At 48.3% G+C, this 14,139-nt stretch overlaps 1 protein-coding gene across 3 annotated transcripts in view; it reads right to left on the reverse strand.

Annotated features, from left to right (window-relative positions):
• LOC142312542 (mitochondrial Rho GTPase 1) overlaps window positions 1-11,808 on the reverse strand; it is a 67,987-nt gene extending 56,179 nt beyond the window's left edge. For all 3 annotated transcript variants that reach the window (XM_075351527.1, XM_075351526.1, XM_075351525.1), the window contains exon 1: window positions 11,658-11,808. In XM_075351527.1, coding sequence (XP_075207642.1) covers window positions 11,658-11,694 — 37 coding nt within the window. In that variant the 5' untranslated portion in view covers window positions 11,695-11,808. The remainder of the gene's footprint in view (window positions 1-11,657) is intronic.
• Window positions 11,809-14,139: the final 2,331 nt, after the last annotated feature.

The raw sequence follows: 14,139 nt of genomic DNA on the forward strand, positions 1-14,139 counted from the left end.
CCTATATACAGGTGTAATCTGCAGCCTCCTATATACGGGTGTAATCTGCAGCCTCCTATATACAGGTGTAATCTGCAGCCTCCTATATACGGGTGTAATCTGCAGCCTCCTATATACGGGTGTAATCTGCAGCCTCCTATATACGGGTGTAATCTGCAGCCTCCTATATACGGGTGTAATCTGCAGCCTCCTATATACGGGTGTAATCTGCAGCCTCCTATATACGGGTGTAATCTGCAGCCTCCTATATACAGGTGTAATCTGCAGCCTCCTATATACGGGTGTAATCTGCAGCCTCCTATATACGGGTGTAATCTGCAGCCTCCTATATACAGGTGTAATCTGCAGCCTCCTATATACACTATATACGGGTGTAATCTGCAGCCTCCTATATAGGGGTGTAATCTGCAGCCTCCTATATACGGGTGTAATCTGCAGCCTCCTATATACGGGTGTAATCTGCAGCCTCCTATATACGGGTGTAATCTGCAGCCTCCTATATACGGGTGTAATCTGCAGCCTCCTATATACAGGTGTAATCTGCAGCCTCCTATATACGGGTGTAATCTGCAGCCTCCTATATACGGGTGTAATCTGCAGCCTCCTATATACGGGTGTAATCTGCAGCCTCCTATATACAGGTGTAATCTGCAGCCTCCTATATACGGGTGTAATCTGCAGCCTCCTATATACGGGTGTAATCTGCAGCCTCCTATATACAGGTGTAATCTCTGCAGCCTCCTATATACAGGTGTAATCTCTGCAGCCTCCTATATACAGGTGTAATCTGCAGCCTCCTATATACAGGTGTAATCTGCAGCCTCCTATATACAGGTGTAATCTGCAGCCTCCTATATACAGGTGTAATCTGCAGCCTCCTATATACAGGTGTAATCTGCAGCCTCCTATATACGGGTGTAATCTGCAGCCTCCTATATACGGGTGTAATCTGCAGCCTCCTATATACGGGTGTAATCTGCAGCCTCCTATATACGGGTGTAATCCGCAGCCTCCTATATACGGGTGTAATCCGCAGCCTCCTATATACAGGTGTAATCTGCAGCCTCCTATATACAGGTGTAATCTGCAGCCTCCTATATACAGGTGTAATCTGCAGCCTCCTATATACAGGTGTAATCTGCAGCCTCCTATATACGGGTGTAATCTGCAGCCTCCTATATACGGGTGTAATCTGCAGCCTCCTATATACAGGTGTAATCTGCAGCCTCCTATATACGGGTGTAATCTGCAGCCTCCTATATACGGGTGTAATCTGCAGCCTCCTATATACGGGTGTAATCTGCAGCCTCCTATATACGGGTGTAATCTGCAGCCTCCTATATACGGGTGTAATCTGCAGCCTCCTATATACGGGTGTAATCTGCAGCCTCCTATATACGGGTGTAATCTGCAGCCTCCTATATACAGGTGTAATCTGCAGCCTCCTATATACAGGTGTAATCTGCAGCCTCCTATATACAGGTGTAATCTCTGCAGCCTCCTATATACAGGTGTAATCTGCAGCCTCCTATATACAGGTGTAATCTGCAGCCTCCTATATACAGGTGTAATCTGCAGCCTCCTATATACGGGTGTAATCTGCAGCCTCCTATATACGGGTGTAATCTGCAGCCTCCTATATACGGGTGTAATCTGCAGCCTCCTATATACGGGTGTAATCTGCAGCCTCCTATATACGGGTGTAATCTGCAGCCTCCTATATACGGGTGTAATCTGCAGCCTCCTATATACGGGTGTAATCTGCAGCCTCCTATATACGGGTGTAATCTGCAGCCTCCTATATACGGGTGTAATCTGCAGCCTCCTATATACAAGTGTAATCTGCAGCCTCCTATATACAGGTGTAATCTGCAGCCTCCTATATACGGGTGTAATCTGCAGCCTCCTATATACGGGTGTAATCTGCAGCCTCCTATATACGGGTGTAATCTGCAGCCTCCTATATACGGGTGTAATCTGCAGCCTCCTATATACAGGTGTAATCTGCAGCCTCCTATATACGGGTATAATCTGCAGCCTCCTATATACGGGTGTAATCTGCAGCCTCCTATATACGGGTGTAATCTGCAGCCTCCTATATACGGGTGTAATCTGCAGCCTCCTATATACGGGTGTAATCTGCAGCCTCCTATATACGGGTGTAATCCGCAGCCTCCTATATACGGGTGTAATCCGCAGCCTCCTATATACGGGTGTAATCCGCAGCCTCCTATATACGGGTGTAATCCGCAGCCTCCTATATACGGGTGTAATCCGCAGCCTCCTATATATGGGTGTAATCCGCAGCCTCCTATATACGGGTGTAATCCGCAGCCTCCTATATACGGGTGTAATCCGTAGCCTCCTATATACGGGTGTAATCCACAGCCTCCTATATACGGGTGTAATCTGCAGCCTCCTATATACGGGTGTAATCTGCAGCCTCCTATATACAGGTGTAATCTGCAGCCTCCTATATACGGGTGTAATCTGCAGCCTCCTATATACGGGTGTAATCCGTAGCCTCCTATATACGGGTGTAATCTGCAGCCTCCTATATACAGGTGTAATCTGCAGCCTCCTATATACGGGTGTAATCTGCAGCCTCCTATATACAGGTGTAATCTGCAGCCTCCTATATACGGGTGTAATCTGCAGCCTCCTATATACGGGTGTAATTTGCAGCCTCCTATATACGGGTGTAATCTGCAGCCTCCTATATACAGGTGTAATCTGCAGCCTCCTATATACGGGTGTAATCTGCAGCCTCCTATATACAGGTGTAATCTGCAGCCTCCTATATACGGGTGTAATCTGCAGCCTCCTATATACGGGTGTAATCTGCAGCCTCCTATATACAAGTGTAATCTGCAGCCTCCTATATACGGGTGTAATCTGCAGCCTCCTATATACGGGTGTAATCTGCAGCCTCCTATATACGGGTGTAATCTGCAGCCTCCTATATACAGGTGTAATCTGCAGCCTCCTATATACAGGTGTAATCTCTGCAGCCTCCTATATACAGGTGTAATCTCTGCAGCCTCCTATATACAGGTGTAATCTCTGCAGCCTCCTATATACAGGTGTAATCTGCAGCCTCCTATATACAGGTGTAATCCGCAGCCTCCTATATACGGGTGTAATCTGCAGCCTCCTATATACGGGTGTAATCTGCAGCCTCCTATATACGGGTGTAATCTGCAGCCTCCTATATACGGGTGTAATCTGCAGCCTCCTATATACGGGTGTAATCTGCAGCCTCCTATATACAGGTGTAATCTGCAGTCTCCTATATACGGGTGTAATCTGCAGCCTCCTATATACGGGTGTAATCTGCAGCCTCCTATATACAAGTGTAATCTGCAGCCTCCTATATACAAGTGTAATCTGCAGCCTCCTATATACGGGTGTAATCTGCAGCCTCCTATATACAGGTGTAATCTGCAGCCTCCTATATAGGGGTGTAATCTGCAGCCTCCTATATAGGGGTGTAATCTGCAGCCTCCTATATACGGGTGTAATCTGCAGCCTCCTATATACAGGTGTAATCTGCTGCCTCCTATATACGGGTGTAATCTGCAGCCTCCTATATACCGGTGTAATCTGCAGCCTCCTATATACAGGTGTAATCTGCAGCCTCCTATATACACTATATACAGGTGTAATCCGCAGCCTCCTATATACAGGTGTAATCTGCAGCCTCCTATATACGGGTGTAATCCGCAGCCTCCTATATACAGGTGTAATCCGCAGCCTCCTATATACAGGTGTAATCTGCAGCCTCCTATATACGGGTGTAATCTGCAGCCTCCTATATACAGGTGTAATCTGCAGCCTCCTATATACAGGTGTAATCTGCAGCCTCCTATATACGGGTGTAATCTGCAGCCTCCTATATACAGGTGTAATCTGCAGCCTCCTATATACGGGTGTAATCTGCAGCCTCCTATATACAGGTGTAATCTGCAGCCTCCTATATACAGGTGTAATCTGCAGCCTCCTATATACGGGTGTAATCTGCAGCCTCCTATATACGGGTGTAATCTGCAGCCTCCTATATACGGGTGTAATCTGCAGCCTCCTATATACAAGTGTAATCTGCAGCCTCCTATATACAGGTGTAATCTGCAGCCTCCTATATACAGGTGTAATCTGCAGCCTCCTATATACAGGTGTAATCTGCAGCCTCCTATATACAGGTGTAATCTGCAGCCTCCTATATACGGGTGTAATCTGCAGCCTCCTATATACGGGTGTAATCTGCAGCCTCCTATATACGGGTGTAATCTGCAGCCTCCTATATACAGGTGTAATCTGCAGCCTCCTATATACGGGTGTAATCTGCAGCCTCCTATATACGGGTGTAATCTGCAGCCTCCTATATACGGGTGTAATCTGCAGCCTCCTATATACGGGTGTAATCTGCAGCCTCCTATATACGGGTGTAATCTGCAGCCTCCTATATACAGGTGTAATCTGCAGCCTCCTATATACGGGTGTAATCTGCAGCCTCCTATATACGGGCGTAATCTGCAGCCTCCTATATACAGGTGTAATCTGCAGCCTCCTATATACACTATATACGGGTGTAATCTGCAGCCTCCTATATACGGGTGTAATCTGCAGCCTCCTATATACGGGTGTAATCTGCAGCCTCCTATATACGGGTGTAATCTGCAGCCTCCTATATACGGGTGTAATCTGCAGCCTCCTATATACAGGTGTAATCTGCAGCCTCCTATATATAGGTGTAATCTGCAGCCTCCTATATACGGGTGTAATCTGCAGCCTCTTATATACGGGTGTAATCTGCAGCCTCCTATATACAGGTGTAATCTGCAGCCTCCTATATACGGGTGTAATCTGCAGCCTCCTATATACGGGTGTAATCTGCAGCCTCCTATATACGGGTGTAATCTGCAGCCTCCTATATACAGGTGTAATCTCTGCAGCCTCCTATATACAGGTGTAATCTGCAGCCTCCTATATACAGGTGTAATCTGCAGCCTCCTATATACAGGTGTAATCTGCAGCCTCCTATATACAGGTGTAATCTGCAGCCTCCTATATACAGGTGTAATCTGCAGCCTCCTATATACGGGTGTAATCTGCAGCCTCCTATATACGGGTGTAATCTGCAGCCTCCTATATACAGGTGTAATCTGCAGCCTCCTATATACGGGTGTAATCTGCAGCCTCCTATATACAGGTGTAATCCGCAGCCTCCTATATACGGGTGTAATCCGCAGCCTCCTATATACAGGTGTAATCTGCAGCCTCCTATATACAGGTGTAATCTGCAGCCTCCTATATACGGGTGTAATCTGCAGCCTCCTATATACAGGTGTAATCTGCAGCCTCCTATATACGGGTGTAATCTGCAGCCTCCTATATAGGGGTGTAATCTGCAGCCTCCTATATACGGGTGTAATCTGCAGCCTCCTATATACGGGTGTAATCTGCAGCCTCCTATATACAGGTGTAATCTGCAGCCTCCTATATAGGGGTGTAATCTGCAGCCTCCTATATACGGGTGTAATCTGCAGCCTCATATATACGGGTGTAATCTGCAGCCTCCTATATACAGGTGTAATCTGCAGCCTCCTATATATGGGTGTAATCTGCAGCCTCCTATATACGGGTGTAATCTGCAGCCTCCTATATACGGGTGTAATCTGCAGCCTCCTATATACGGGTGTAATCTGCAGCCTCCTATATACGGGTGTAATCTGCAGCCTCCTATATACGGGTGTAATCTGCAGCCTCCTATATACGGGTGTAATCTGCAGCCTCCTATATACGGGTGTAATCTGCAGCCTCCTATATACAGGTGTAATCTGCAGCCTCCTATATACAGGTGTAATCTGCAGCCTCCTATATACAGGTGTAATCTGCAGCCTCCTATATACAGGTGTAATCTGCAGCCTCCTATATACAGGTGTAATCTGCAGCCTCCTATATACAGGTGTAATCTGCAGCCTCCTATATACGGGTGTAATCTGCAGCCTCCTATATACAGGTGTAATCTGCAGCCTCCTATATACGGGTGTAATCTGCAGCCTCCTATATACGGGTGTAGTCTGCAGCCTCCTATATACGGGTGTAATCTGCAGCCTCCTATATACAGGTGTAATCCGCAGCCTCCTATATACAGGTGTAATCCGTAGCCTCCTATATACAGGTGTAATCTCTGCAGCCTCCTATATACGGGTGTAATCTGCAGCCTCCTATATACAGGTGTAATCTGCAGCCTCCTATACACAGGTGTAATCTGCAGCTTCCTATACACAGGTGTAATCTGCAGCCTCCTATATACGGGTGTAATCTGCAGCCTCCTATATACAGGTGTAATCTGCAGCCTCCTATATACAGGTGTAATCTGCAGCCTCCTATATACAGGTGTAATCTCTGCAGCCTCCTATATACAGGTGTAATCTGCAGCCTCCTATATACGGGTGTAATCTGCAGCCTCCTATATACAGGTGTAATCTGCAGCCTCCTATATACAGGTGTAATCTGCAGCCTCCTATATACAGGTGTAATCTGCAGCCTCCTATATACAGGTGTAATCTGCAGCCTCCTATATACAGGTGTAATCTGCAGCCTCCTATATACAGGTGTAATCTGCAGCCTCCTATATACAGGTGTAATCTGCAGCCTCCTATATACGGGTGTAATCTGCAGCCTCCTATATACGGGTGTAATCTGCAGCCTCCTATATACAGGTGTAATCTGCAGCCTCCTATATACGGGTGTAATCTGCAGCCTCCTATATACGGGTGTAATCTGCAGCCTCCTATATACGGGTGTAATCTGCAGCCTCCTATATACAGGTGTAATCTGCAGCCTCCTATATACAAGTGTAATCTGCAGCCTCCTATATACAGGTGTAATCTGCAGCCTCCTATATACGGGTGTAATCTGCAGCCTCCTATATACAGGTGTAATCTGCAGCCTCCTATATACGGGTGTAATCTGCAGCCTCCTATATACAGGTGTAATCTGCAGCCTCCTATATACAGGTGTAATCTGCAGCCTCCTATATACGGGTGTAATCTGCAGCCTCCTATATACAGGTGTAATCCGCAGCCTCCTATATACAGGTGTAATCCGCAGCCTCCTATATACAGGTGTAATCTGCAGCCTCCTATATACAGGTGTAATCTGCAGCCTCCTATATACAGGTGTAATCTGCAGCCTCCTATATACAGGTGTAATCTGCAGCCTCCTATATACAGGTGTAATCTGCAGCCTCCTATATACGGGTGTAATCTGCAGCCTCCTATATACGGGTGTAATCTGCAGCCTCCTATATACGGGTGTAATCTGCAGCCTCCTATATACGGGTGTAATCTGCAGCCTCCTATATACAGGTGTAATCTGCAGCCTCCTATATACGGGTGTAATCTGCAGCCTCCTATATACAGGTGTAATCTGCAGCCTCCTATATACGGGTGTAATCTGCAGCCTCCTATATACGGGTGTAATCTGCAGCCTCCTATATACAGGTGTAATCTGCAGCCTCCTATATACGGGTGTAATCTGCAGCCTCCTATATACGGGTGTAATCTGCAGCCTCCTATATACGGGTGTAATCTGCAGCCTCCTATATACGGGTGTAATCTGCAGCCTCCTATATACGGGTGTAATCTGCAGCCTCCTATATACGGGTGTAATCTGCAGCCTCCTATATACGGGTGTAATCTGCAGCCTCCTATATACGGGTGTAATCTGCAGCCTCCTATATACGGGTGTAATCTGCAGCCTCCTATATACGGGTGTAATCTGCAGCCTCCTATATACGGGTGTAATCTGCAGCCTCCTATATACGGGTGTAATCTGCAGCCTCCTATATACGGGTGTAATCTGCAGCCTCCTATATACGGGTGTAATCTGCAGCCTCCTATATACGGGTGTAATCTGCAGCCTCCTATATACGGGTGTAATCTGCAGCCTCCTATATACAGGTGTAATCTGCAGCCTCCTATATACAGGTGTAATCTGCAGCCTCCTATATACAGGTGTAATCTGCAGCCTCCTATATACAGGTGTAATCTGCAGCCTCCTATATACAGGTGTAATCTGCAGCCTCCTATATACAGGTGTAATCTGCAGCCTCCTATATACGGGTGTAATCTGCAGCCTCCTATATACAGGTGTAATCTGCAGCCTCCTATATACGGGTGTAATCTGCAGCCTCCTATATACGGGTGTAGTCTGCAGCCTCCTATATACGGGTGTAATCTGCAGCCTCCTATATACAGGTGTAATCCGCAGCCTCCTATATACAGGTGTAATCCGTAGCCTCCTATATACAGGTGTAATCTCTGCAGCCTCCTATATACGGGTGTAATCTGCAGCCTCCTATATACAGGTGTAATCTGCAGCCTCCTATACACAGGTGTAATCTGCAGCTTCCTATACACAGGTGTAATCTGCAGCCTCCTATATACGGGTGTAATCTGCAGCCTCCTATATACAGGTGTAATCTGCAGCCTCCTATATACAGGTGTAATCTGCAGCCTCCTATATACAGGTGTAATCTCTGCAGCCTCCTATATACAGGTGTAATCTGCAGCCTCCTATATACGGGTGTAATCTGCAGCCTCCTATATACAGGTGTAATCTGCAGCCTCCTATATACAGGTGTAATCTGCAGCCTCCTATATACAGGTGTAATCTGCAGCCTCCTATATACAGGTGTAATCTGCAGCCTCCTATATACAGGTGTAATCTGCAGCCTCCTATATACAGGTGTAATCTGCAGCCTCCTATATACAGGTGTAATCTGCAGCCTCCTATATACGGGTGTAATCTGCAGCCTCCTATATACGGGTGTAATCTGCAGCCTCCTATATACAGGTGTAATCTGCAGCCTCCTATATACGGGTGTAATCTGCAGCCTCCTATATACGGGTGTAATCTGCAGCCTCCTATATACGGGTGTAATCTGCAGCCCCCTATATACAGGTGTAATCTGCAGCCTCCTATATACAAGTGTAATCTGCAGCCTCCTATATACAGGTGTAATCTGCAGCCTCCTATATACGGGTGTAATCTGCAGCCTCCTATATACAGGTGTAATCTGCAGCCTCCTATATACGGGTGTAATCTGCAGCCTCCTATATACAGGTGTAATCTGCAGCCTCCTATATACAGGTGTAATCTGCAGCCTCCTATATACGGGTGTAATCTGCAGCCTCCTATATACAGGTGTAATCCGCAGCCTCCTATATACAGGTGTAATCCGCAGCCTCCTATATACAGGTGTAATCTGCAGCCTCCTATATACAGGTGTAATCTGCAGCCTCCTATATACAGGTGTAATCTGCAGCCTCCTATATACAGGTGTAATCTGCAGCCTCCTATATACAGGTGTAATCTGCAGCCTCCTATATACAGGTGTAATCTGCAGCCTCCTATATACAGGTGTAATCTGCAGCCTCCTATATACGGGTGTAATCTGCAGCCTCCTATATACGGGTGTAATCTGCAGCCTCCTATATACGGGTGTAATCTGCAGCCTCCTATATACGGGTGTAATCTGCAGCCTCCTATATACAGGTGTAATCTGCAGCCTCCTATATACGGGTGTAATCTGCAGCCTCCTATATACAGGTGTAATCTGCAGCCTCCTATATACGGGTGTAATCTGCAGCCTCCTATATACGGGTGTAATCTGCAGCCTCCTATATACAGGTGTAATCTGCAGCCTCCTATATACGGGTGTAATCTGCAGCCTCCTATATACGGGTGTAATCTGCAGCCTCCTATATACGGGTGTAATCTGCAGCCTCCTATATACGGGTGTAATCTGCAGCCTCCTATATACGGGTGTAATCTGCAGCCTCCTATATACGGGTGTAATCTGCAGCCTCCTATATACAGGTGTAATCTGCAGCCTCCTATATACGGGTGTAATCTGCAGCCTCCTATATACGGGTGTAATCTGCAGCCTCCTATATACGGGTGTAATCTGCAGCCTCCTATATACGGGTGTAATCTGCAGCCTCCTATATACAGGTGTAATCTGCAGCCTCCTATATACGGGTGTAATCTGCAGCCTCCTATATACGGGTGTAATCTGCAGCCTCTTATATACGGGTGTAATCTGCAGCCTCCTATATACGGGTGTAATCTGCAGCCTCCTATATACGGGTGTAATCTGCAGCCTCCTATATACGGGTGTAATCTGCAGCCTCCTATATACGGGTGTAATCTGCAGCCTCCTATATACGGGTGTAATCTGCAGCCTCCTATATACGGGTGTAATCTGCAGCCTCCTATATACAGGTGTAATCTGCAGCCTCCTATATACGGGTGTAATCTGCAGCCTCCTATATACGGGTGTAATCTGCAGCCTCCTATATACGGGTGTAATCTGCAGCCTCCTATATACGGGTGTAATCTGCAGCCTCCTATATACGGGTGTAATCTGCAGCCTCCTATATACGGGTGTAATCTGCAGCCTCCTATATACAGGTGTAATCTGCAGCCTCCTATATACGGGTGTAATCTGCAGCCTCCTATATACGGGTGTAATCTGCAGCCTCCTATATACGGGTGTAATCTGCAGCCTCCTATATACGGGTGTAATCTGCAGCCTCCTATATACAGGTGTAATCTGCAGCCTCCTATATACGGGTGTAATCTGCAGCCTCCTATATACGGGTGTAATCTGCAGCCTCCTATATACGGGTGTAATCTGCAGCCTCCTATATACGGGTGTAATCTGCAGCCTCCTATATACGGGTGTAATCTGCAGCCTCCTATATACGGGTGTAATCTGCAGCCTCCTATATACGGGTGTAATCTGCAGCCTCCTATATACGGGTGTAATCTGCAGCCTCCTATATACGGGTGTAATCTGCAGCCTCCTATATACAGGTGTAATCTGCAGCCTCCTATATACGGGTGTAATCTGCAGCCTCCTATATACGGGTGTAATCTCTGCAGTCTCCTATATACGGGTGTAATCTGCAGCCTCCTATATACAGGTGTAATCTGCAGCCTCCTATATACGGGTGTAATCTGCAGACTCCTATATACAAGTGTAATCTGCAGCCTCCTATATACCGGTGTAATCTGCAGCCTCCTATATACGGGTGTAATCTGCAGCCTCCTATATACCGGTGTAATCTGCAGCCTCCTATATACGGGTGTAATCTGCAGCCTCCTATATACGGGTGTAATCTGCAGCCTCCTATATACGGGTGTAATCTGCAGCCTCCTATATACGGGTGTAATCTGCAGCCTCCTATATACGGGTGTAATCTGCAGCCTCCTATATACGGGTGTAATCTGCAGCCTCCTATATACGGGTGTAATCTGCAGCCTCCTATATACGGGTGTAATCTGCAGCCTCCTATATACCGGTGTAATCTGCAGCCTCCTATATACGGGTGTAATCTGCAGCCTCCTATATACGGGTGTAATCTGCAGCCTCCTATATACGGGTGTAATCTGCAGCCTCCTATATACGGGTGTAATCTGCAGCCTCCTATATACGGGTGTAATCTGCAGCCTCCTATATACGGGTGTAATCTGCAGCCTCCTATATACGGGTGTAATCTGCAGCCTCCTATATACGGGTGTAATCTCGGCAGTGTATAATGTCTCGGGGCGGTGTATAGCTGTGTAACGTCTCCGGTGCTTACGTTCTCCCACCAGCAGGATGCGCACGTCCTTCTTCATGGCTCCCGGTGTGTGGGAGGCGCCGCGGCCTGTTCCTCCCGCCGGGACCCCGGAGTCACCTCACAGCGCGGCCCGCACTGAGGAGACTGAGGACGGCGGCCCGGCGGGGACAAAGGGGGCGGGGACAATGATGGGGCGGCTCCAGAGGGGCGGGGATATGGGCGGGGACAAAGGGTTGTAAAGACTGTGGTACAGCGAGGACAGGAGGGGCGAAGATAGAGGGCGGGGATAGGGGGCGGGGATAGGGGGCGGGGATAGGGGCGGCAGGAGTAGAGTGGGCATGTGGAAACATGGGAGGCGGGGACAGAGGAGAGTGTGGACGGTGGTCCGGCGGGGACAAAGGAGGCGACGACAGAGGAGGCGTGGCACTAGCAACCTGACGCTTCCCGGGGGCGGAGCAAAGCATCTTTTGGAGGGCGCTGTGTCTAGGCGGCAGTTGCGCATGCGTAAAGAGAATCGGGAAAACTTACTGCGCACACACGCACACACGCACACACGCACACTGCACACACACACTGCACACACACACTGCACACACACACACCTCACACACACAACACACACACCTCACACACACACACACACTGCACACAGACACACACTGCACACACACACCTCACACACACACACACACACCTCACACACACACACCTCACACACACACCTCACACACACACACCTCACACACACACACCTCACACACACACACCTCACACACACACACCACACACACACACCTCACACACACACACACACACCTCACACACACACACACACACACCTCACACACACACACCTCACACACACACACCTCACACACACACACCACACACACACACCACACACACACACACACACACCTCACACACACATACACACACACACACACCACACACATACACTGCACACACACCACACACACACACACCACACACACACACCTCACACACACACCACACACACACACCTCACACACACACCACACACACACACCTCACACACACACCACACACACACACCTCACACACACACCACACACACACACCTCACACACACACCACACACACACACCTCACACACACACCACACACACACACCACACACACACACCACACACACACACCTCACACATACACTGCACACACACCTCACACACACACCTCACACACACACCACACACACACACCTCACACACACACCACACACACACACCACACACACACACCACACACACACACCACACACACACACCACACACACACACCTCACACACACACCACACACACACACCACACACACACACCACACACACACACCTCACACACACACACACACACACACCTCACACATACACTGCACACACACCTCACACACACACCTCACACACACACCACACACACACACCTCACACACACACCACACACACACACCTCACACACACACCACACACACACACCTCACACACACACCACACACACACACCACACACACACACCACACACACACACCTCACACACACACCTCACACACACACACACACACACACCTCACACATACACTGCACACACACCTCACACACACACCACACACACACACCTCACACACACACCACACACACACACCTCACACACACACCTCACACACACACCTCACACACACACACACACCTCACACATACACTGCACACACACCTCACACACACACCACACACACACACCTCACACACACACCTCACACACACACCACACACACACACCTCACACACACACCACACACACACACCACACACACACACCACACACACACACCTCACACACACACACACACACACCTCACACATACACTGCACACACACCTCACACACACACCACACACACACACCTCACACACACACCACACACACACACCTCACACACACACCTCACACACACACCACACACACACACCACACACACACACCACACACACACACCTCACACACACACCTCACACACACACCACACACACACACCTCACACACACCTCACACACACACACCACACACACACACCACACACACACACACCTCACACACACACCACACACACACACCTCACACACACACCACACACACACACCTCACACACACACCACACACACACACCTCACACACACACCTCACACACACACCACACACACACACCTCACACACACACCACACACACACACCTCACACACACACACCACACACACACACCACACACACACACCTCACACACACACACCACACACACACACCACACACACACACACACACCTCACACACACACACACACACACCTCACACACACACACACACACACACCTCACACACACACACACACACCTCACACACACACACCTCACACACACACACCTCACACACACACCACACACACACACACACACCTCACACACACACACCTC

This window comes from Anomaloglossus baeobatrachus, chromosome 5 (assembly GCF_048569485.1).
Source record: "Anomaloglossus baeobatrachus isolate aAnoBae1 chromosome 5, aAnoBae1.hap1, whole genome shotgun sequence".
In the NCBI taxonomy this organism is placed as follows: Eukaryota; Metazoa; Chordata; class Amphibia; order Anura; family Aromobatidae; genus Anomaloglossus; species Anomaloglossus baeobatrachus.